The sequence below is a fragment of the Syngnathus acus genome, chromosome 19 (assembly GCF_901709675.1).
Source record: "Syngnathus acus chromosome 19, fSynAcu1.2, whole genome shotgun sequence".
NCBI classification, from domain to species: Eukaryota; Metazoa; Chordata; class Actinopteri; order Syngnathiformes; family Syngnathidae; genus Syngnathus; species Syngnathus acus.
This window is the reverse complement of record NC_051103.1, coordinates 1,796,991-1,822,240: the sequence shown is the minus strand read 5'-3', so window position 1 is coordinate 1,822,240 and position 25,250 is coordinate 1,796,991. Positions and strand designations below refer to the sequence as shown.

Genomic DNA, 25,250 nt, shown 5'->3' with positions numbered 1-25,250 from the left:
CCATCCAGTAAATGACCGCTTTAAGTCAGAGGGAAAATCCTACTTTTTTTCCTTTTATGGTGACGGGCAAACGTAGTTGCAGGCGCTCCCACCCCATAAAATTCCTCCTCCCACATCTGCGTGGTCTACTTCTCAGTCATCGCCAAAGTATGAAGCGTAGACTGGGAACGGTGCTTTGTAAAAGAGAATGTCGCTGACAAAAAATAACAAAAAAAAACGTCCTCTTTCATGTTAGGGGCGTGGTTTGAGGTGAGCAAGCTGTGCTCCTATTGGCTGCGATAGTCTCTCGGACGTCCACGAGGAGGATCAGCCCGTCCGCCTTGAGCTTGTGTGCCAGTGACCAAGACACAAGGATGCAATTGTAAACTTGACATGGTCGATTCTGTGGACACCTAAACAAAACCTTTGCACAATTTGCTCATTCGAAAATGAGCGAGAAGAAAGTTTGCGTCGAGCAGTGAGGAGGAGTAGGGACGGCTCACCTGGGGACGCACGTTGGGGGTTCGCAGGAAACTCAAAGCGAAACGATGGCCGAACACGAGAGCCTCGAGTTCGGCATGGCTGACTTTGTTCTTCTGGACAACGTGACCATGGAGGACTTTATGGCCAACCTCAAGCTCAGGTGAGCGATATTTTAGCTTTTGTTTTTGCAACAGGTGTTTCAGGCCAACAACCTGCCGGAAGTTCCATTTTGGGAGAGTCCAGTTAGTAGTGTGACGTCACAGAGGGGCGACCCTCTTAAGTTTGACGTCGGGAAAGTATAATTTGGTTGACCTGCTGGCTTTGATGTACCTGAGTTTAATGCTAATGCATTAGCAGGATATTCCCCATGATTATTTTAATATCAGTTAAAAAAAAATGCAAAACGTTCGTTATTGTTGCTGCAGTCTCTTTAAAGTCTTTAAGCAGTCTTTAAAGTGTCCTTAAGGTAAAGCTTTTTACATGGTGACACAGCATTTGGCTGTTATGTTGCACACAAGTAGAACAAGCTACTTTTTAATTCTGTATTTTGTTTTTAAAACTTTTAATTATTGTGTTTGTAAATACTTTTAAATATTGCCATCGTTGAACTCAAATCAAAAATGCCGTTCACTTATTTTAGCTTATAAAACAATCTTAGACAATCACATCATGTATCACATTGCAGCTCAGTGCAATGAGAGATGAATCAAATTGATGTATTGCGACGATCCAAAAGATTATCATTTGATACCCAGACAATGAATGAACGTCTTGTGGGAAACATTTCGAGAGCGCTTGTTGATGTATTAAGCAGAGCTCGACAGTACGCACAGTAGCCAGACAGCTAGCAAGCCAACGCGGGCCTCATTTTCCCGCCTCTTGCCAGGTTCTGTCTGCTCGTTTTCCGCCCCGGCGGTGGCGTGTGCGGCTTGTTATTTGCTGAGGGCGTCACCAAGCGGGAGCGCTTTTATTTTTTTCTTGTTCTCCCCGTATTGCCAGCATGTGTGTGAGGGACCCGGTGGGCACGGCTGTGGAGTTCAGCGGTTCTGGTCTGGTGACAATCAAGACGGGAAATGGGCCCGGAGTGCACACCCATGCCTCAGTTTGAGCGAGTCCAACCTCGGAATAACTTTTCTGGCCAGGTTTCCCGTCACTCCACGCCCGCCATGTTGCTTTGGAAAAGGACGGTTTGTGAGAGTGCAGCCCTGCCCGCTCCTTTGGGACAGATGGCCTGCGGGATAAGGGTTCTCCTTCCTGATTGGATGCCGCTCTCCAATGTCTTTGTAAGGCAGCGGCCCGCAAAGCAAATAATTACAGGATCGCCTGTTTGTTTTAGTCTCGCAGGAAGTCCCGGGAAGGGGGCGGGGCCGGCCGCGTCTGGCACGAGTAAACCTCACCAAGGAGCCGCCGCGAGGTTTCGACAACATTCTCTCACTTGCTCTTCCAGTGGAATGGCATTTCTGGAATGAATCACTCGCAGACGTGTGTGCCCATGGCCTTGTGAGAGCCTGGAGTGATTTGACCTTTGAACTTTGGAGAGTTTAAAGGAGTACAGGAAGGAAAGTCGGCGTTTCCATCCCGCTGTTGCTCCCTGTGTGGCTTTTTTTAAGGACCACCTTCCTCTTTTCATCCACACAATGTCATTAAAGTAATCACGTGACCCGGGCGGGCCTTGTCCTTTTGTACCCGTCTTATCAGCTAAAGCGGCTCTGTTTACTTTCTCCCGTGGGCCTCCTTAGCAACAAAAGCGCCCCCGATAGCTCGCACGGGCCGCCTCTCAGACAACCTCCCCGATATAGTCGGGATTTGGCAACGGATGGCGCTTTGCGACTCCGTCTGGGCCCGCCTGCAGATTTCCTGCCTCTCCTCGACAACAGACGGATTCTTGCCCGCCGGGCCTGCCACGGTCCGGTCTCGCCGCAAGAATTTCCATACGAGCCTGAGTAATCTGAACCACATTACCGTTCTTATGTAAACACTAGCTGTGCTCGTGTTGTGTTATTCTGCACCCCCCACCAAAAAAAAAAAAAGAATAGCTCTAAACATTTGGGCGAGCATAATTAGCTTTGTAGAGTGCAGGCACAGCTGGAGATGACAACTTTTGTTTTTTTTCTGACGGGCATCACGTCATCCGCGCCGGATGGGCAGAGATCAGCTTAAGCCCCTTCGGACTCCAAACGGGAGCGACTGTGATGAAGTAGAACGCATGCAGATTATCTCCTGGCTCTTTATAATGCCTGATGTGACCCTGAAGTTGAAACCACACGTGTGTGATGAATGCACGCCAACAAGGACCAACAACTTTGTCAGTGTGAACATTTTTTTTTTTTTTTTTTTGGATTGGCGAGTCCAAAGATAGAAAGTCAAAACCGCACGCAGCAGTTTGGCCTGGGCGGATCTTTTTTAATGGTTGACTTCTTTTATGACTTTTTCCTCACCACCCTCCTTCCTCCTCCTCCCTCTTCCTTCCATCACCAAGTCAAATGTTAAACCGTTTTCTGCCTCCGATTGAGGCCGTAACAATGGAGCGGGCGCACGGCGGCCGCCCGGCGGTGGCGGCGAGCCAAGCCACAAGGGAGCTTTGAGTGGGGAAGCGTGTTAGCGTAGCCCAACAATGCTCCTGTTCTGCTCCGGCTGCTATGGAGGCGTTGTAGAGCGCTGATCATGTTAGCTAACCTAGCATCATCACTTCAGTGACAAGACTGTGAAAAGACGTCACCAGCAGCCCTCAGCCCGGCTCGTTTGTCAAAGGGAGAGCGGTGAAGAAAGAGTCCATTCTTCTTCTGCGTCCACCATCTGGGATCCGATTGCTTTTTTGGAAGAGGAAGGAAACGGAAGGAGGTCAAGTGGTGGCCTGGAGGAGAGTGAGGAAAGACCACAGAGAGCTTCTTAAATGATGAAGATGCAGCAGACCTTTTCTTAATTTATTTATTTATTTTTAACCTGGTGACTATCCCAGCTGACTTTGTGAGACGCGAGGTTACACAATAAACTGAACTTTGTGGTCCACATCCTCTTGGACTAACCTGAAAGACTTCCATTGTTTCTTTGTTATATATTAACAGTTTATCCTACTCAATAAAGTGAATAGTTATTGCTTGCGTGATAATGGGGTAAAAAAAATACTCCGGAAGTTTAAATGCACCATGCCTTAGAAAAGGCTGCAGATAAATATATTTAGCAATTTTACATTTAATGGATGTTCTTAAACGTTGCTTTTGGTCTTCAGGTTTGAGAAAGGACGAATCTACAGTTACATCGGCGAGGTGGTGGTGTCTGTCAACCCGTATCGCTCCATGGACATCTACGGCCGTGACGTGGTGGAGCAGTACAAAGGTCGCGAGCTCTACGAGAGGCCACCGCACCTCTTTGCCATCGCCGACGCGGCCTACAAAGCTATGAAGAGACGCAACAAAGACACATGTATTGTCATCTCAGGTACACCATGAGGTGCAACGTGGCATTCAATGTTCTCTAACTACCAATGAAAAAGCACACTGTCCAAAACACTTTAATTTGACCACCAAGGTGATTAAGCGACACCTTGTGGTCAGAGATGGAACTACACTGCACTTCTCGAGGTCTGCCATATAAACTAAGATAAATGTGTATTATATTTTTAAAGACACTTTAGGGTCTATAGTGCTGAGTCATTAAATATATATATATATTTTTTAAATGGTGTGTCCCATTACTTTTGTTGCAGGGGAAAGCGGCGCCGGCAAGACGGAAGCCAGCAAGTACATCATGCAGTACATTGCCGCTATCACCAACCCCAACCAGCGGGCCGAGGTCGAGAGGTGAGTGAGATATAACGCCAGCTGGCGAGCGGCAAGCGGGCTAACCGACTCCCCCCCCCCCCCCCTCCTTGCAGGGTGAAGAACATGCTCCTCAAGTCCAACTGCGTCCTGGAGGCTTTCGGCAATGCCAAAACCAACCGCAACGACAACTCCAGCCGATTCGGCAAGTACATGGACATCAACTTTGACTTCAAGGGAGACCCCATCGGCGGCCACATCAACAATTACCTGTTGGAGAAGGTCGGCCCACTCGACATGGAAACTCATTAGCGTCTGTCTTACTGACGCCGTTTGTTTTTCCTCGCCAGTCAAGAGTGATTTTTCAGCAAGAAGGAGAAAGGAGCTTTCACTCCTTCTATCAGGTCAGTTTGTTTACTTATTCAAAAAAAAAAAAAAACTTTGTGACGTGTTTTTTTTTTGGTCAAGCTCCTGAAAGGCGCACCCGATGCTCTCCTGCGTACGCTGCACATCCAAAGGGACCCCAAACGCTACAACTACATCAAAGTGGGCGGCCAGATGAAGGTAATCGGGCGCAAGCGTGACATCATCAAGAACACGCCATCATCTCGCGCTTGGCCATCTGCAGTCGTGCATCAACGACGGCGCCGATTTCAAAGCCGTGGCCGACGCCATGAAAGTGATCGGCTTTACCGGGGACGAGGTCCTGACGGTCTACAAGATCCTGGCCACCATCTTGCACCTGGTAACGCCCCGCCCCCTTTTTTTTTCCATTTCTGAGCTTGTTTGACGAATGAAACTCTCTCTCTCAGGGGAACTTGACGTTCGGCGTGGACGGAGACGTGACGTTGATCGAGGACACCACGCTGGTGGCGGTGATGTCTGAGCTGCTTTCCACCCAGCAGGAAAACGTGGAGAAGGCTCTGCTCTTCCGCACCGTGGCCACGGGCCGCGACGTCATCGAGAAGCAGCATACGGCGCAGGAGGCCAACTACGGACGCGACGCCCTTGCCAAGGTGAGCTTTTTTTTTTTTTTTTTTTTAATTTCTGCTCACCCGTTGATCGTCCCTGAATCAGGCCATGTATGAGCGGCTCTTCTGTTGGATCGTGGGATGCATCAATGACATCATCGAGGTGAAGAACTACAACGCCAGGGTCCACGGGAAGGACACGGTCATCGGGGTGCTGGACATTTACGGCTTTGAGATCTTTCGGAACAACAGGTTCGAGATGTTCCCCAGCAACACTTTTGACAAGGCGGCGGCAAAGCACTATTTTTTCTTTCTTTGCCGGCGTCAGCTTCGAGCAGTTCTGCATCAACTATTGCAACGAGAAACTGCAGCAGCTCTTCATCCAGCTGGTGCTGAAGCAGGAGCAGGAGGAGTACCAGCGAGAAGGCATCCCGTGGAAACACGTATGGCTCCACTTTCACTTTGGCCCAGATCCCAGAAACAATTTTTGCCTATCACGTCACGCTGCCCCCCGTTTAGATCGACTACTTCAACAATCAGATCATTGTGGACCTGGTGGAGCAGCAGCACAAGGGCATCATCTCCGTGCTGGACGAAGCTTGCATGAATGTGGGCAAAGTCACCGACGAGCTCTTCCTTCAGGGACTCAACGTCTTGCTGGCCAAGCACGCCCACTACACCAGCCGCAAGGTACGCAAAATCACAGCTGCAAACTTCCTGTTAAAGTTAAAGTTAAAGTCCCAATGATCGTCACACACACACACCTGGGTGTCGTGAAATTTGTCCTCTGCATTTAACCCATCCCCATGTGATTTTAATCCATCCCCTGGGGGAGAGGGGAGCAGTGAGCAGCAGCGGTGCCGCGCTCGGGAATCAGTTGGTGATCTAACCCCCCAATTCCAACCCTTAATGCTGAGTGCCAAGCAGGGAGGCAATGGGTCCCATTTTTATAGTCTTTGGTATGACCCGGCCGGGGTTTGAACCCACAACCTTCCAGTCTCAGGGCGGACACTCTACCACTAGGCCACTGAGCTGTTAGAACACTAGAGGGCGCCAGCTGTCAGGAAGAGAAATGTGAGAGCAATGGATGATGTCATGTGGGAGGGGGGCAGTGCAGATGTAAGTGCTTGGTAAACATCTGCTTGTCAGGAAGGTCACCTACAAAGGTGGAATTCAACATTAAATAAAATCATGCTAGCATTTTTGTTATTTTTTTGTCCGCCCACTCGAGCTTGTTGAGTAATTAATTCCACTTCCTTGATCACAAATAACTAAATTGGATATTTTGTGGTCTACAGTTTAAAAAAAAAAAAAAGAATCACTCGGTGCATTTAAGATGTCAACTTTATTATGCGCCTTGCGATGATGTCATTGAAGTGTCCTCTTTGCTCAACGGCGATGCCCCTCCCTTCCCTACTTTATGTGCTCGTTATCCTGACCTTGTTTTATCACTTTCCGTCTACACACACACACGTGCCATCACATTTAGTGAACCGGTGCCAAGTGCGTGTTAGCCTTCTGGGTTTTCACACCAGTTGAGGGCTGACGGGACTCGGGCCAACTGTGTTTCATGCTAACCACTAGCGCAGTGGTTGTTTAGTTTCAAAGTAATCGCTAACCGATTAATTGTTTCCAGATCTCGTTTAAGGTCAAATTGTGTGACGTGTCGGTTGGCCGTTGTTATTTCCCGTCAGGCTTCCTCGCCGACATCACACCTCCGCTTACACATTGGGTTTTTTTTCTCTCTGCGCTGTCTCTTTCCCTTGCCATCACTCCGGCATCCAGCTCGCTCCCTCGTGATCTCTCGTGGCCTCGTTTGAAAGGCTTCGGCTCTCCTCGCCGGTCTTCACCCGCCGCCGCCACTTTCCGCTCCACTAAAGCAGTGTTGCCGTTTTTGCAATTTGCTCTTCTGCGACAGCTTGAACACTCGGGTGAACACGGAGAGAATGACATCATCATCATCTTTTATCTACTTTCAGTGTCGAATGGGGCCAAAATGTATTCAAATGTGCAAATAGATGACCTCTCAAGCTATTTTCAAAACACGGTGTCATCATCCAATCATAATAAACAAACTCGCATCATCTGTTGTCTTTGTCCAGCTCTCACCGACCGACAAGAGTTTGGAGTTTGACCGAGACTTTCGTATCCGACACTACGCCGGCGATGTGAGGTGAGTACGCGCACAAGTGTTTCAATGACATCATCAACTCGATGACAACCAAATGAAGAAATCACACGTGCTAAGCCTTCTTAACGCGCTCGCCTCCAGCCCATTTGTGCTGTTCAAGAGCCTCCCAGGAGAGGGAGGGGGGGAGTGGTGGTCTCTATTGATCCCTTAGCAGCTACTTAGCGCCGCCAGAGCAGGCCTGCTATCGCGCAACCGGACTCACTTAATAGGATTAACTTGTAGCAATAATGTGTTTGTGCTTCTTACCTGACCCGCCCCCCCGCCGTGCAGCTACTCTGTGGTGGGTTTCATCGACAAGAACAAAGACACTTTGTTTCAGGACTTCAAGAGGCTGCTCTACAACAGGTATCACGTCTGCTTCAAGTCAGAAGAAAAATAACCACATTCTATAACCTGGGTTTTTTTTTGGGCGTCCAGTTCCAACCCGGTGCTGAAGGCCATGTGGCCCGAGGGCAAGCTGAGCATCACAGAGGTCACCAAGCGGCCGCTCACCGCCGCCACGCTCTTCAAAAACTCCATGATCTCCTTGGTGGAGAACCTGGCCAGCAAGGTGATGATTTTAACACCCCGCCAGGCCCCGCCTCTTTTGCTCATTCGCCGCCCGTCTGCAGGAGCCCTACTATGTCCGCTGCATCAAGCCCAATGATGTCAAGTCGCCGCTGATCTTCGAGCGCGACCGTTGCCGCCACCAGGTGGAGTACCTGGGCCTGCTAGAGAACGTGCGCGTGCGCCGCGCCGGCTTTGCCTACAGACAGACCTACCCCAGATTCCTGCATAGGTAAAAAAAATAAAAATATGAAGCAACTCTGTGAAAAATGCAAGCGCACTTGTTGTCTCGGCTTCTCCATCTGTTACGCTCACCCACCGGCCGGGCAGCATGAGGTCACCTCGATTACATCACAGCTTCGGGCCCTGACTCAGCCTGCTAAATGTCGAGGAAAGGACGCGTCAGATGTTTTCAAGGCGCCGGCGCCGCCTGCTTTGTTCGCGGTGTCAGGTGATGTCATGGTTGAGCCGCCGTGGACTCGAAACAGTTGTGAATCACACGTCTCATTACGGGAAGCGGCCAATGAGGCGCTATCATTCACATCAGGCACTAAGTGAGACGACTAAGGCTGACTTTGCCCTATTACACCCAGACTTATTATCCCCATTTTCATACAGCTCCCAGGTGTCTTAATAAAATACCTAATACATAAGAATTTGTGACCATAACAAGCAAAAGCGTTGCGCCAATTTGATTGGGTGTGCCTAATCCTGCGTCCCACCCTCACAGGTACAAGATGATCTCCAAGTTCACGTGGCCCAACCACGACCTTCCCTCAGACAAGGAGGCGGTCAAGAAGCTCCTGCAGGGCTGCCGCTTTGACGACGACGTGGCCTACGGCAAGACCAAAGTATTTGTGCGCACGCCGCGCACGCTCTTCAACTTGGAGGAACAGCGCGCCGAGGTGCTCCTGAGGATCATCCTCTTCCTGCAGAAGGTGAGAGGGTCCACTTGGAAAGAAAGGCCCACTGATGTGCTTCCCCCATGTGACCAAAATGAATATTTAATAAATTCCAGTGCACCAGAGCGCATCCCAGTAAGTGTGTGCCTGTCAAAGCAGCGTGTCCCATAGATTCCCCTCGGGAATTCAACACCCCCCCCCCACCTCACCCGCCACCTTAATTGCTTTCCAAAGCCTTTTCTCCTTCTTCTCCGCTCTCGGGGCATTAGCTGTCAGCGTGTCCAAGACTTTTTTTTTTTTATTAAATTCCCTGTCGCCGTCTCCTTCGCAAATGGTCTTTATTCAGTAGATTGGGAAGTCAAACCCAGCTTAAGGAGACTTGACGTGACTTCCAGACCGATCATTTTGTTACTGTGCGGCGGGAACCTTTGCCTTAGCTCGGGTGCCGAAGGAACCGGTCAATTCCTTTTCTTGCCATTGTAAATCCTGACAAGAGCGCAGTTAAAGCTCTCCCTTTTATGGGTAAATATGGAGGGCTGCGCCATCTGGGGGGTCTTCAACGGGGCCTGATTAGACAATGCTTGGCACTCAACATTAAGGGTTGGAATTGGGGGGTTAGATCGCCAAATGATTCCCGAGCGCGGCACCGCTGCTGCTCACTGCTCCCCTCTCCCCCAGGGGATGGATCAAAATCACACGGGGATGGGTTAAATGCAGAGGACAAATTTCACCACACCCAGATGTGTGTGATGATCATTGGGACTTTAACTTTAACTTCGGTCCCCAGGGTGCTGTCTCGCCGCCATGTTGGAGCGCACGAGAGCGTGAGAACCCTCCCCCCCCTCCAACCCCCACCTTAATGAGAACATTTCAACAGTAATGTGATTTATCGTCACTTGATGCTCTTTTATTTGATTGCCCCTCCCCTCCAATTGACCTCCATGGCGCCCGCCCCCGCCCCACCACCACTTCCCACAGCGTTCAGCTTTAATTAGTGATCTGCTTGGATAAACACAGGGCAGAGCAAAGCATTTTTTTTTAATAAAATATCACGATGAGTGCCGCAGACATCTCAGATTTACTTTAAAAATGCTTTATGTCTCCTTTTTGTCATATACGCGTGACAATGAGAACAAAACCTCCTCGGCGGCACGATTAAAATCAGAAAAATGAATTCCCGCCTGTCAATGCGGCGGTACCTCATCTCGCCGGGATAATTAGCAGTGTCGGGAATGAGACAGATTAGCCGTAGGCAACGTGACTCCTCATCCTCCTCTCCAATTATGACAGCGAGCTCATCAGGTGAAGACCACCTCCTGCGCCTTTTTAATATTCATGCGCTGGAAATGCGCTTCCTCCTTGCCGCCAGTCACCTACGCAATGAAATATTCATGATCTCTATCATGAGTGTTAATTTCATTTGCTACTTATATGTGTGTGTGTTGGCATCGCCAGATCTGGAGGGGCACCATCGCCCGCATCCGGTACCGACGTATGCGGGCGGCCCTGGTCATCCTTCAGGCCTACCGCCACTACAAGGTCAAGTCGTACATCCGCGAGCTGAACCGCCGCTTCCACAACGTGCGTTCCATGAGGGACCTCGGCCGTCGCGTCAAGTGGCCCACGCCGCCCAAAGTGCTGCGCAAGTTCGAGGAGGCGCTGAGGAACATCTACAACAGGTACATGCGAGGGGGCGGTTATCGCAAAGAAAACAAAATGCAGCTTCTCGGTTGGTGTTTTTTCAAAGCTGGCGGCGGCGGCGGGGTTGACCCCTAAACCGCTGGAGACTGACAAGGCCTCAGGTTAGTTTTCTCCTCCAGATGCGGCCCTTTGAAGCAGGTTTCTTTGTGCTCACACTGGGAATGGATTTATTTTTTCCTCTTTCATTCCCTTCAGCGAGAACTTTGCGGTCGATTTTCCACTACTTTAATAAGATGTTTTGTTGTCTTCCTCCCTTTCTGCAGGTGGTGGGCTTGGACGATGATCAAGGGCCTCAGTGCAGAGGAGACCCTGCAGGTGAGGGCGAAGGTGGCCTGCCTGGAGGCCCTCAAAGGCCACAGGGTGGACTTGGGACTACAGCGAGCCTGGGAAGGAAACTACCTGGTGAGTAGCGGCACTGCTATCCATGCAGAGACGTCAGATCTCAAACCTTTGTGTTTTTTTTCTAGAAGCGAGACACCCCTGATAGCACGCCGTCTTTCACGTTGGTCTCCAGCGAGCTGCAGCGCAAAGACAAATTCATGCGGGTTCTCTTTGCCTGCAACGTACGCAAGGTGGCTGGCAAACACGCAACGGCGACCTCGGCACCCCCCAAGCCGGAATGACAATTCTGGTTTTTCGCAGATCAACCACTTCCACAAGGCGGAGGACCGAGCCGTGCTTATCACCGACCGCCACCTGTACAAGATGGATCCCCTCAAGCAGTACAAACCCATGAAGAGCATCCCCCTTTACAACGTACGATGCTTTCATTTCGCTTCCACGTGCTAAAGAATATTGGCGCTAAGTGCTAAGCTAACACCTGTGCAAAAACAACATGGGTGCCGTCTCGGTTCCTTTCCCGCCGTTGTCATGCCAACATCCCAGGAGACGGTGTCGCCATGGCGACCGAGCGGATCAGCTGATGTCTGGCGGCAAACGGCGCTCTTCCTCCTTCACTTTCCCGGAGAGAGTCGTTCATCTCCTTTTTCTGCCTTTTACCTTTTTTCTTTCCTGCTGTGTGGCCATTTTTGTTCAAAAGTATTTGGACTCACCGAATCTTGTCTTCTGTCACATTATGAGGTCCAAACCTACCAGAGAAAGACTAAACCTAAAAAAAACAAGTTTCTATTAAACAACAAGCTGTATTGTAATGCATGTGGGCAAGGAATGTCGCGGATGCTTTTGCACTCATATTTGACACGACAACATTCTACCTTGACAGGTGACGGGCATGAGCGTCTCGCCGGGCAAGGACCAGTTAGTGGTTTTCCATACCAAGGACAGCCGGGACCTGGTGGTGTGCCTGCAGGGCCTGGTGCCCGCCAACGAGAGCCGCATCGGGGAACTAGTGGGTGCCCTGCTCAGCCACTTCAAGAGGTAACGTGTCTCCTTCTCCTAGCATGACATTAGCATTGTTGTTAGCCAGCTAGCAGCAGAGTGAGAGGAATTTTATTCTGTCAACGAAAAAGTAGCGTCTGTGTAGATTCTCAGCTGGTCACACATAAATGCCAAATGAAAATACTGGCAAGGAGCTGCTGTAGGCCATAGCTTCCGCCGAGACGCTCACACTGAAGTAAGCGACATCTCACAAGGAGCTACATTTGTTTTTCTTTCATGTGACCCCCCCCTCCCCTCCTCCAATCCCAGCCCCACCTCAGCCTCACTTGACTCCCCCCATTTCATTTCTGTGGAGGATATGAAATATTTAAAGATCTGCTGCAGCAGCTGACTATTTTTAGAGCACACACAGCCTCCCCCATTTCTCTCGCTTTTATTTTATGTGTATTGGAGAAGAACAGTGTGGACTGAAGTGACGGGACGTAGCTCTGTAAGCAATCGATCAATAGGAAGTCGGAGGAGTCAAAATCTCGTTGCGGTGGGGGGGGGGTAGCGCTTGTCCTCGTTAGGGTTACGGCAAAGATGGAGCCCATCGCAATTGAAAAACCATTCACACTTCGTAAACACTTTATTAGGTACACCTAAATGAGAAGCGGTTCAACCATCTGCTTTATTATTATGATCGATCAGCAAACCTTCATTGATTAAGGTGCCTTAAAGTACCGTGGGATTCTTCCGGCACGCCATACAATAAAAGTCCGTTCCACATTGCACCTAAAAGGTGAAGATTGAAACGGGGGGCATGTCAGCACTTTTGGAAGTGCATTTTAGCCTGCACCCGAATGGGCGAGCCACATAGACGCACACAGAGAGAGAGAGTTGATTTGCTGTTCCTCACCAAGGTCACAGCGCTTTCTGCTGAATCGAGACTTTCTTCTTTACTGATGCAAGCGATGCACTCCTCTTTCCGCCATCCCCCTTGGCCTCGCCTTTCCTTCTTACTTTCTTGGAGCACTGTCAGTCCCGCCCCTCTGCTCTCGCCCTCCATCTTGCATTCTCTCCTTTTGTCTATTTCCATCCTTGCCTATCAGCCTCTCTCTCCACTCGTCCCTCCTTTTACCCGTTCCCCCCATCCGCCCCGCTCTCTCGCTTCCTAATCCACTTTGCCTCTCCTCCTCACCCATCCCCCTTTTCTTTCTTCCCCCTCCATGTTCCCTTTCTTCCCTCAAGCCACCAGCTGCGCCCCTTCTCCTCTTTTGTTTTTCACCTGACATTCTTTCCCATTCGTCTTTTGGCCCCCCCACCCCCCCTTTTCCTCTCGTTTCCTTTCCGGGTGCGCTGCGGATGCAGTTGCCATGACGACGGCTGCTTCCATGTTTGTCTGATCAGTAAGCAAGCCGTCTTATTTATTCCGAGTTTTCCCATGTTGGGGGTGTGTTCACTTTTGTGGCCAAACATTTTAAGGTCAGCACAGTGACATCATTCAATCGCTATGACCCGCACCTTACACTTTACGAGCGTCCATCTTTAATGGCCGCCATCTTCCTCTCTGTGACCTCCACGGGTGCGCACCTTCCGCCCAGCAACAGTGGTTCTACCTCCCCCCCCCCACGCGCCCAAGTACGATTAGCTCCATCGTCCGCCACCTCTCCAGCGTCGCTCTTTGCGTGTCACGCTCGCCTGATGACCTCATTTCCTCAGCGCCGTCCATCACGTCGGACACCTTTGCCATGCTATAGCGCCGCCGCCTCCTTGGCGAGCCTCACGTGTGTCATTTTCTTTCTCTGTCGTCTGACGACCTTCAGCGTAGAGACTTCGTTTGGTCCGCCAGCTTCCTTCTATATTACAAAAGTATATATAATGTGTTTTGTTTTTTTTAAATAGGGAAAATGACATGACTGTCATTGCTAATTGTTAGCCACCTAATGGCGTTTTTCATCATATGCTAGCATTAAGCTAGTAGGGGCATCCTTAATTTGTTTTTCATAAGCAAGGTGTCATTCTTTATTTTTTCAGTAGATGTGATTTTCCTGATCAATGAGTAACAGTAACAGCGGCAACACATTGGCACAAAAGCTCGTTCGACACCCCCCGCCGCCGCCGCCATCTGCCAAGTGTGACCGTCCCCCTCCAGAGACAGATGCCGGCGCTTTTTATGCATTTCCGGTTCTGCCTCACCTCCCACTCATCCGCCGAGGCGGCCCGTTTGTTTAAGCGCAGCCCGTGCGGATTCCCGGCAACAGCTGTTCATTGGCACGCGGCGTTCACCCGCTGGAAGACGGCCACTCGATTTCCACATGTCGCAAGCTCCCGCGGGGTCACGTCACGTGTCGGCCCTTTTGTTTTTGCCCTCTTTGTTGTTTAAACGCGACCAAGTCACGACAAACAGGTTAAGAAGGCAACACGTGAGCAGCCTCCACCATGCATGAATAAAATAAGAAGCCAATGACGCTCATCAAAAAACATCACCTTCTGCTGTTTGCAAGTGTAACTGCCCGAGGTGGCAAAAACATGCTGTGGAGTCAAACAAAAAAAAGATTTGAATCCATTAAAAAAAAAAAAAAAAAAAAATCCCTTTTCCTTGAATTTCGCCAATATGAAACACAAAATGTCTCCCTGGGAGATTTGAATTTGCCAACTTGCTCTATTTTTTGCTCAGTCAGCACAAACACACAAATAACAAGTAGGATGAATTTCTAATTAGCATTTCCGTCCTTCACGTGCCCTTTGTCAGACTCGCGCGCCGTGTACAGTAGAAACACGCATGCTAATTAGCTGCGCATAAATCAAACTAATGCGGAATAATCCACAATCTGCACTCTTAATCCTTCACGGGGATTATAACCTTTTGATTGGCCTTGAATCTTTGTAATTGTAGTTAAGAGAGCAGAGGGGGAGAGACTGTTGGTCCCTGTCCAAAGTTGTGAAACGTGAGCTCATGCTGCAAAGTCAAACAACAGCGACGGGATGTTTGGTGGTTAAAATGCGATTGGGGGGAAGGAAAGAATTGATTTTCTAGTTTGAGAGCCCAGTCAAGTGAAAGTCTGCCTTGGGGGAGGTCACAGCAGCTCAGGCGGGAGACAAAGATCATCCCGTGTGACCTTAAAAAGAAGCTTTTTGTTCTAAATTCTGTTTATCGACACGTTGCGATTTCATTGTCTGATTTATTTCGAGACCAGTGTGTGTGTGTATGTTTGTGTGTGTAATCCTCACAGTGTTTGCCCTTCACGCCAAACACAGCATCCCTCTGGCATTTCACTAACACACACACACAAAGTACCTTTGGCTGGCGGCCATGACAGATGGAGGAGTTGGGCTGGTGGAGGTTGCCATGGTAACCAGCAGCGACTTTTCCCCTACGCTCCGACTGAAGCTAGATGCAGTGGCTCTGTGGAGGCGTGCCGTGTGGGAGGCGTGTTTGTGTTCATGATTTTGTGTGTGTCAGAGACTTGTTGTGGTTGTGTAACAAGTCGCTGTCATCAGGTGATGTGTTTGTGTTTTTCTGTGCGACAGCGAGCGTAGGAAGCTGCAGGTGAACGTCAACAGTCCCATCCACTGCAGCATGAACGGCCGCAAGTGCACGGTGGTGGTGGAGCCCAAAATCAACCAGTCGCAGCCAGACTTCACCAAGAGCCACTCCGGCTACGTGCTAGCCGTCCCCGCTAACTGATCGGCGGCCGGCGACGACGAAGCCCCCCAGCAACCCGGGAAGGTGATTGACTCGTTAGTTTGTTCTGGGCCCGGTTTACTGAATCGTCCAATCACAGCGTTGAAAAGTTCGCACTGCTGGATCCATCCACTCGAGACATGTTCTTTTCTCTTTTTGTTTTGTTTGCCGAGTGCAATATTGACTTTGTTCTGTTGTCACTCTGAGAATAAGTTGGGTATAAATTAACGAAGGGTTTAAAAGTGTTCATTTGAAATGATTGTCCATGCCAAAGGCGTTTGTTGATTTTTTTTTTTTTTTTTTTAGTTGGGCTGTGTTGAGCACGTCCGAAATTTAAGGAAATTAAAAGTTAAATGTATTTAAAATATCCACGCTAAGAGAATCCCGATGTGCTAAAATCCAAAGCCCTCGATTTGTGACAAAGTCGTAAAGGGAGCCAAAGGTCGTCGACTTGACCGTTGGCCTTTTTTTTTTTTTTTTTATATATATCAGCCTTGGAAGTGACTCGCCATCATGCCAAGTTTTTTCTCCTTCCTCCCTCCCCAAAATCCCAAGTTGGAAAGCATCCATGTCACATGACCCCCCTCCCTCCCGTGTTGCATGTGTGCCAACTGCGCGTCTTCCCTCGCCATCGCTCGCGCGTGCGCCAAATTGCTCGCCGTTGGTTATTTATTGTGTCTGACGTGCCTCATTTGATATCCTCTCTGCTTACATTTGTCATATTCTCATAGCAATAAACAGTAACATGCAGTACTTTTGCAGTCTCGTGTACAAATGTTTTCCCCGATGACTCGAGTGATATCGGATCTCACTCGTTATCGCCATGACAACGTCGCGTCCCGCCGGGCGGGCCCTTTAATTGGCTGACGCTGCTGACTGGTTAGTACTGTTCGAGCTAATTGATTACCTAGCGCTTTTACGGAAAGCAAAAAAGCCACCCACGAGTGGAACAATCAGTGCATTTTATTTGGATTTTATCTTCATCACAGTACAAAAATAAATGAAAATAAGCGGAACCGAGACGTGATATCAGGAACAACAACTGTTTTTTTCCCCCCTGTTTTTTGTTGTTGAAAAATGTAAGATTTTAATAAGCCCCTCCTCCCACAATGGTCTGTACACGCACACACATTCGCACCGCCACTATTTATCTACAAGTTACGCAACAACAGACACAAAATCATCAGGTTTTTCCAAGTTTTTTTTTTCCTTCAATCTTGACTCGATGATGTGAGTGGATGAAAAATATGCTTTTTATTTTGTTGTTGAAATGTGCTTTTTGCTTTTGTTTATCTCTGTGGGCACATTTCCGCTAAACAGGACAGTTGAAGTAGAAGAGGAAGATAAAATAAACAATTATTTTCGGGGGGGGGGGGTGAATCTTTCAAACACGGTAGACTCCAGTGATGTATTATCTTTCAATGATGCGCATAAAAGCCTCCGTCGTAATCTTCAAATGTGACCTCCCCTTTTAAGCACACTTGTAAGCCTTCCCTCTGTCGATTGACTATCAAATACTCATCAAATTTGATGCTGGCAATAAAATACAGGGGAGAAATGTGACCTCTTAAATATAAAAACTCAAAACTGTTCGGGTAATAAAAACAAAAGGCACACAAAATCGACCCTGTGCGTGTCTAAGCAGCTGAGTAGGACAGATTAAAAAAAAAATTAAAAAAAACCAGTCTCCCCAATGAAGCACTTTTTTGACTTTTCACTCCACTTTATTCCTGTTGTTTTGACATCGTGGCGGTGGTGCTGGTCCGATTATTCCTGCGCGTCACCCGCGATAAATCCCTGACACTCAACCAGAAGCAATCTTCATTCCCCACCAAAGATGATAAGCTCAAGCTAAAATGTTCATTGACGTGTAATGAGCCGCTAAAAGTCATTCGAGTGAGTAGATATCAGTGGAAGGGAGAGCGTGATGGAGGATATGGCACTCTTAACTGTCCATGATGAGCACGCTAAGTAGCAAAAAAAAAAATCAGCTTAGCAGGCAGAGCTAAAAATCAACACGAACGCAGATCATCAAGTCCAAAGAAGACGACGTTGCGCTAAAGTCGCTGGCACACGTGCAAAAAACATGTCATTCTAACCATCATCATCAAGTATTACAAAGAAAATGAGCTTTTTCCAGAAGAGCCGTAAAGAAAAAGCAATAAATAAGCTCCACACAGGTGTGAAAACATCCACTAAATTGTCATAATAGGGGAAAAAAAAATACAGTCACCGTCTTCTGGTTGAGAAAAAGTCCGACAACGTAACAAATCTGTCCCAGCGTTCACTGCTTTGTCTGCTCCGAGAGAACGCCGGCCCCCCTCCTTAAAAAAAGAAAAAAAAATCCCCAAGCCTTAACGCCGCAGCTGACGTTCCGTCCCGGGCTCATCAAAGTCCACGCGAGTCCGCATAGACTGGGAGAGAGGATTTCATGGCCGTGGCATGACGACGAACGCCAGTCAGGCGATGGCCCTCCTGCAGGAACAAAGCTCAGACTCAGAATACTCGATGGGGTTTAAGTCAAAAGCCATTTTCAAAGACTAGATTGCATGCACCCCCCCCCCTCCTCACCGGTCCAGGCCGATAAGCAGGCGGCTGCGCTCCTCCTCCTTCTGGCTCTCGTTCTTGAGGTCGGCAAAGACCTGCGTGAAGTAGTGTGGGTCCGAGTTGATCTGCAGCATCTTGGCGCTCATCAAGTCGATGATGGACAGGCAGCGGTCCCAGAAGGCTTCCTTGGAGCTCTCCACCAGAAAGGGCTTGAGCGGGTAGGAGATCTCGTTGCCCATGTAGGAGTAGGACAGGTAGAGGCAGGTGAGCAACACGGCTTGCAGCTCGTGCTCGCCGGCAACCTCGGAGGAGACCACGTCGCGGCACAGCATGTAGACGAAGACCACGTTGGCGGGCGTGATGAAGCCCTGGTCCTGCCACCCCTGCAGCAGCAGGGAGCGGTCCACGCTGCGCAGCCACAGAACCGGCTCGGTGGGCGACAGGTGCTTGAGGCGGTAGCAGCGCCGGCATAGGAAGTCGCCCAGGCAGCGCAGAAGCTCACTGGTGGACGCCTGCACGATCACCCGCTTGGGGGTCCCGGGGGCAGCGGCGACCACCACCGGGGCCGGGGCCTTCTTGACCGAGGAGTTGTCGTTGGAGGCCTTGTTGCTCGGAGTGCTCTGGTCCTGCGCGAAGGACGACAGGTTGGCACACGACTGCGACTTCTTCAGGTTCTCATTGTTCAGGTGGCTGACGTTGTTCTGGTAGGTCCCGTTGGGCTGCACCTTCTTGGAGCCCTTCTTCTTAGCCGACACGGCCACGATGCGCTTCCACGGCAGCACGTTGATGAGCGAGTGGCGCTTCAGGCCTTTGTCCTTGGCGTTCTTGCTGTTCTTTACCGCCGTGTAGTGGCCCACCGTGGCCGGCCCATCCTCAAACAGGGCCGCCTTGCGGTAGCTGGGCGACAGGGAGAGCACGGTTCCCATGGCGACGGCGGCGAGGAGACGACGCAAGATCTCGGGAGGGGACGGCGAGCGCCCTGTCTTGTCGCTCGGTTTTTCACTCTGCGGATGGCAGCTGCCGGAGGCCAATCAGATCAATGATGAGACCAATCAAGGCGACCATACATTGCTTATACAGAAACGAAGCCCTGTTAGTTAGGGACCAAGCAGCTAGCCGTTAACTGCTAATTGGCTCTGAACTTCCTAACCTTTCTCTGTATCATCTTGAGATGTTTACCACCCTACATTCAATGGCATCTAGACTCTTCCATCACATTGCTGTTCCCGTTAATACAGCTAGCTAAAACGAATTGAGAATTGGCTTTATACATATATATTTCCTTTCACTCCTATTTTTTTTGTCCCTGAGGGTTATTAGCAGCACTGACTGGACTCTGCAGCAGCGCTGGAGTGATTCATTTAGAAACACACACACACACACGCGCGTGCAAATCTTGCCGTAGAGATAATGGAAGATAATCACACTCAACAATATACCATATGTTTTTCCTGACTGAGCCACAATGTAAAAATAACAAAAATAAAACACTCCCTATTACGGTAAATTCATATTTCAAAAGCACAACTGCATAATTAATGGCCAGCGACTGAATAGTGCACTATCACTAAAATGGACGCCTGGAATGTAAACAGCGCCCATAAGGTCTAGTTGGGTCTTATTAGTATTGTATTAGATATGGGATATCATTTTCATGAAACGAGGAGGTGAGTGTCTGTCGCTAATCGTTCTCACTGCAGTATGCCAACCAAGCCGAACCTTTAGTCCACCATTGTGCATCATTTCAGCACCGTGATCCGTGATAAAATGTACAATTCAAGCACCCAAAACCTAGTATAATATGGTCATATAGTATGACGAATTTTCAATGCTAATTCCGGCTCGCGGATGCTGTCCGTGGTCCTGAAGCTGAGCTCGCGCGTGGAAACGAGGCTATTTATAGCCACCACCGTGCAATTACACCCATACGAGTGAAAGGAGACATTCTTGCATCCTCACGTCAAAAAAATTGATAAAATCCAGATTAAAATCCAAGCAAAAAGATGAATATGATGAAGCTTACCAGCTCTCCGAATGACTGCGCAACGACGAAGACGAGCGTCTTCCCCTCATGAACGGTGACTCACGAGCATCTCCGTTCGTTTAAAAGCCGCTGTGAGAAGCAATAATCCTCAATGGTAAAATATTTGAAAAAAAAAAAATCGACGGCAAATCACGGAGTGGATGCGCAGCGAGGATGTCGGATGAGGATCCTGCTGCTGCTCTTGGCCGTGATGATGCTGCGAGCTGGCTGATGTGCAGTGTAGTGTCGTGTCTTGTTGTGTTGTGCAGTGATGGCGCAAAGGCGGTGGTCCTCCTGAAGAGTGTCCACGCCACGCAGCCACTCGAAGAACGAGTGCATGCACGGAGCCCCGCAGGCGCGGTATAGAGTGCAACGTGCACCTGAACGCACCACCAAGCGTCCGGTGATTGGAGGACGTTGCCGTTTGACCCAATTTGAGGCACACTGGCACTAATCTACCCGCCCCGAGGGCAAAATCAATAGGAAATGTGCTCATTTGGTGTTTTGACACACGTCTTACCTCAATAGCAAATATTGATTGTCAAGATACGGTCATAAAACATATTGCACTTGATCAACCATAAAGATAAAAAAAAATTTTGCTTTTGGTTTCTTTCTTGTAAGAATCTAAAATCTAGACTTAACCAAAAGAAGTTATCACTGCCACGGGGTTGTATTATTTTAATAACATGAGATATTACATAGCGTCATTTTCACTTATGAATGCAATGAAATGTATATTGTATCTATAACTAGAATGGCGTATTATTCAACATCGTTCGTTTTTATTGTTACTGCAGGGGTGCCTTGAGTTAGTTAATTCAATCTGGCTCGTGAATTGCAAATCATCTTTCTCCATAGAAATAAAGAGGGGAAAATCTGTTCCAGCCACCACAAAAAAAATACACATTTCTCGCCGAGATGTAAATAAGGCATGGGAGAAAGGAAGGGCTTTGCCTAAAATGGAAGAAGGTGTGCCAAACTTGGCCACCTGGGGCAGTACAATAAAGGCATACAGATACAGTAAACATCGAAGCGAACTTCATTTCCCGACATGCACCCATCCACATGACGTCACATCCGGCACGTACTTCTCATTCAGGCTACACTTTGAATAAGGAAGATGGCGGCTGCAGCAGTGGTCGAGTTTCAGAGAGCTCAGTCTCTCATTAGCACGGACCGCGACGCCTCCATCAACATTCTGCACTCGATAGGTACGAGTCATGCTTTTATTTGGAGGCTGGCGGTGCCGCTTTGCCACATGGGGGGGCGTTTTCTTGCTGCTTTGTCGCCCGCGAACGGGGGCTAGTCGGGTAGCAGCGAGCCGGTTGTGCGGTGCTGACTCACTGTTGAGTGGGTGCTGGACGGACGTTAGCCCGTTAGCCGCTCTGCTAACAGGCCTGACGTCTCATGCAAGTCACGTTTTGACTCTTTATAAACATGTTTATTTACTCATACCAACCTGCTCGTTGATATTTCTATATGTGCCATTCGATTATCGGTGTTGCTAAATTGCTAGCGACGCTAGCCTGTCGTCACCGCGACAGTGATTGGTGAGGATGTGACATGTTTTGTTGTTGTTTTTATAGGTACAAAATGTTCTTCGCAATGACACGACAGCGCTTCGCCAACATTTATTTCGGATAGTTTGGTGTGTGCGTGTTTTTAAAGCGTGTACTCAGTTTCATGTATGTCATGTGTAAACACCGGCGAGGTTGCCCTCAAATTGCCTTGTCACAGCAGCGGACTTCAGCTGTCATCGAGCTCACCTCGTGTTTCAACTCACATGCTGTACGCTAATACAGATGCTTGTCTAAAATAAGACGCAGGTCAAAGTGCAACAGTTATTGCCTGAAAATCTGATGATGATATTTGTAAAAAATAACCAGGGTGTGTTTGTAACGGTTTGGCGTTGGCAGTGAGGCGAGACGTCCAGGAGAACGATGAAGAAGCGGTCAGGGTCAAAGAGCAGAGCATCCTGGAGCTGGGAACGCTGCTGGCCAAGACGGGACAGGCGGCAGGTGAACTTGGAAACTCCAGCAATGTGTCGTCTAATGCCTGTTTAACGATGCGCCCTGCCGTCCCCAGAACTCGGCGGCTTGCTGAAATTTGTGCGGCCGTTCCTGATCTCCATCAGCAAGGCCAAAGCGGCACGGCTGGTGCGCTCGCTGCTGGATTTGTTCCTGGACATGGAGGCAGCCACAGGTCAAGAGGTGGACCTGTGTCTGGAATGTATTGAATGGGCCAAGACCGAGAAGAGGACCTTCTTGCGACAAGCCCTTGAAGTAAAGACAAAAAAAAAAAAAAATGAATTGTGACTGTGCCTGAAGAAATACTGTATCTCAGCTTCATTTGGGCGGCTATTGATGTGATTCATGTTTTCTTCTCGTGCCTTCAGGCTCGACTGATCTCCCTCTATTTTGACACCAAGCGGTACCAGGAGGCCCTGGCGCTAGGTGGGTGCTTGCCTATTATCCGCCTTTTTTCCATCATTCTGGTCGTTCTCAACGGGCGCTGGCACGGGCCTTCTTTCCTCAGGCTCTCAGCTGCTGCTGGAGCTGAAGAAGATGGATGACAAGGCCCTGCTGGTGGAGGTGCAGTTGCTGGAGAGCAAGACGTACCACGCCCTCAGTAACCTGCCCAAGGCCCGCGCCGCGCTCACCTCGGCACGCACCACCGCCAACGCCATCTACTGTCCTCCCAAGCTGCAGGCGGCGCTGGACATGCAGTCAGGTGGGAACCCCTCTTTATTTATAAATCGCCCATCCTTGCGTTCTACGTAGAACGTTTGTTGTGACGCGCCCAGGGATCATCCACGCGGCCGAGGAGAAGGACTGGAAGACGGCCTACTCTTACTTCTTCGAGGCCTTTGAGGGCTACGACTCCATCGACAGCCCGCGAGCCATCACCGCCCTCAAATACATGCTCCTCTGCAAGATTGTCCTCAGCTCGTACGCAGATGCTCAAACGTATCGGCGTCTCTCTTGTCCGGCTTTTAAATTTTCATTTTTTTCCTTCATTGCAGACCAGAGGAGGTACAATCTCTGATCAGCGGGAAACTGGGCCTACGATACACCGGGCGCCAGGTAGGCTTCTTCCGCTCATCCAGACTCATTTTTTTTGTTGGTTTGTACGCGTCAGTTGTCGCTTTCCCTCCTTGCAGACAGACGCATTGAAATGCGTGGCCCAGGCCAGCAAGAACAGATCATTAGCAGACTTTGAAAAGGTATCAAAAGTCTTGGGTTGCTCCACTCGTGTCCCGCGTGAGGTGTTGCTGTGATTTACGCCCCATCCCCTCCCGCAGGCCCTCACAGAGTACAGAGCGGAGCTGAGGGACGACCCCATCATCAACACGCACCTGGCCAAGCTGTACGACAACCTGCTGGAACAGAACCTCATCCGAGTCATCGAGCCCTTCTCCAGAGTTCAGGTGAGCCGCCACGTAGAATCGTGTAGAGGATTATTTTTTCAAGCAGTTTTATTATATGTTTCTTTTCCTTCCAGATAGAACATGTATCATCTCTTATCAAACTCCCAAAGGTAAGGTAACTTAAATCTATCAGCAGCAGTTAAATTCTTGACTGATTCATTATCCATCTTTTTTTATAGGGGGATGTAGAGCGCAAGCTGTCACAGATGATTCTGGATAAAAAGTTTCACGGTAAGGTCACAGTTATTTGGTTTGGTTAATGAATTGACACGAGCTACAAAATTCAATCAAAATGTTTTCCATCAGGCTACAACACTCACTAAATGGATTATGTCCAATTGTTGACTGTTTTGTTTGTGTGGACCGGGCGGCCTCAGGAATCCTGGACCAGGGCGAAGGAGTGCTGATCATCTTTGAGGAGCCGCCCGTGGACAAAACGTACGAAGCCGCCTTGGAAACCATTCAGAACATGAGCAAAGTGGTCGATTCACTTTACAACAAAGCCAAGAAGCTGACATAGGTGAGCCACGTGTTTAAAAGCAACATTTTACATATGTCAAGTAGATGCTGAGTGTCTTTTCCCATCTCTGTCCACAGAGCAGGCTTGCGGCCGTGACCTGGAGGGAAGCGTGCGTGTGTTTTTGAGCAGCTTATGTAACATTTGAAGATGGGGACAAGGGAGAAGATGACTCGAGTGCGGCAAACAGGACCCCCCCACCACCACCACCACCATCCATCAGACACACCTCACCTCTCTCCCTCAATGGACAGTATCACATTTGTGTGGTTTTTTTTTTCCCCCCTGGCCCTATTTTATTTTGATATTTCGTTTAAACTCAGCGGCCAAGCCAGGCCATCAGGGAATCTTATTGTACAACCACAATAAAAAGATTTAAAAGAAGAACAGTGCATAACACTTGAACCTCTTCAAGCTCTTTTCTAAAGTGCAGAAATGACAGTTTTGTTTTGTTTTTTTTCCTCCCTGTTCCTTATTGTTCATGTTCTCTGTGGCTTTCAGAAGCACACTTGACTTTTTGGGGAAGGTTGGAATACAAAATTTTGGTTTTACCCCCCTCATTCATATCATTGCCAACAGTTTCAATCCCCGCTGTATTTCAGAAGTGTATTAAACTCACTATATTTGCTTTTGGTTTTGTGTTTTTGTAAAAAAACAAAAAAAATAATGGTTGCCACATGCCTGCCCCCAACCGTGAATGCTCATGTATGTTTATAGAAGAGGCGAGAGGAAATTTCACCACGAGTGCCATGTTCCCTGGCGCTTGTCTGCCTCTTGTTGGGTTGCACCGTATAGAGTCCCATCAGGCCAAAACATTTTTTTTTTTGCCTCTCAGCATCCCCCACTCTGCTCTTCTCCATTGTTAGTTTCTAGCATTACCGTGATATGCTAGTAACCAAACAATTTGTATGTTTTTTTGTTGTTTTGTTTTTCTCTTACAAAGACATTTTCGAAATAAATATTTTGTATTTTAAAGATATTTCTCCTGCCTCTTTAAATTTCATGGAATATCTTGGCCACTCTTGTCATTAAAAAAAAACCCTAAACGTCATTGTTAAATATTTATGAGTTTATTAAACAATAAAATGCATTCGGGGAAACAGTATAAGTGCATGTGGATATTTAAAATGATAAAAACTGCCATGAAAGAATAATTTATTTACTGTTTGCCGTGACGTCAGGAGTACGTGTAGACAC

At 48.7% G+C, this 25,250-nt stretch overlaps 3 protein-coding genes across 4 annotated transcripts; 2 read left to right on the top strand and 1 right to left on the bottom strand.

Annotated features, from left to right (window-relative positions):
* The first annotated feature begins 146 nt into the window (after positions 1–146).
* myo1d (myosin 1D) lies at positions 147–16,289 on the top strand. The gene is made up of 22 exons (XM_037278103.1): positions 147–622; positions 3,692–3,900; positions 4,169–4,262; positions 4,337–4,502; positions 4,571–4,624; positions 4,689–4,784; positions 4,849–4,965; positions 5,033–5,236; positions 5,298–5,443; positions 5,520–5,634; positions 5,711–5,881; positions 7,294–7,364; positions 7,653–7,727; positions 7,800–7,932; positions 7,994–8,160; positions 8,659–8,866; positions 10,286–10,509; positions 10,795–10,933; positions 10,999–11,103; positions 11,174–11,287; positions 11,754–11,908; positions 15,383–16,289. Exons 1-22 carry the CDS (start codon positions 528–530, stop codon positions 15,537–15,539), a joined length of 3,015 nt encoding a protein of 1,004 aa, XP_037133998.1. The 5' UTR covers positions 147–527; the 3' UTR covers positions 15,540–16,289.
* Positions 16,290–16,734: 445 nt separating this feature from the next.
* Positions 16,735–20,504, bottom strand: cdk5r1b (cyclin-dependent kinase 5, regulatory subunit 1b (p35)). 2 transcript variants are annotated; one of them, XM_037278309.1, is made up of 3 exons: positions 20,107–20,502; positions 18,108–19,100; positions 16,735–18,011 (listed from the first exon to the last, which is right to left on the bottom strand). In XM_037278309.1, the coding sequence occupies exons 1-3, from the start codon at positions 20,154–20,156 to the stop codon at positions 17,996–17,998; spliced, it is 1,059 nt and encodes a 352-aa protein (XP_037134204.1). In that variant the 5' UTR covers positions 20,157–20,502; the 3' UTR covers positions 16,735–17,995. The 2 variants fall into 2 exon arrangements, with proteins under 2 accessions (XP_037134204.1, XP_037134205.1); XM_037278310.1 differs by lacking the exon at positions 16,735–18,011 and having other exon boundaries at positions 18,104–19,100; positions 20,107–20,504.
* A 675-nt stretch (positions 20,505–21,179) lies between these two features.
* Positions 21,180–25,028, top strand: psmd11b (proteasome 26S subunit, non-ATPase 11b). Its single transcript, XM_037278273.1, has 13 exons — positions 21,180–21,320; positions 22,026–22,127; positions 22,195–22,391; positions 22,505–22,562; positions 22,645–22,839; positions 22,913–23,057; positions 23,132–23,192; positions 23,270–23,332; positions 23,411–23,536; positions 23,611–23,646; positions 23,716–23,767; positions 23,914–24,056; positions 24,134–25,028. Exons 1-12 carry the CDS (start codon positions 21,230–21,232, stop codon positions 24,054–24,056), a joined length of 1,269 nt encoding a protein of 422 aa, XP_037134168.1. The 5' UTR covers positions 21,180–21,229; the 3' UTR covers positions 24,134–25,028.
* The last annotated feature ends 222 nt before the right edge of the window (positions 25,029–25,250 follow it).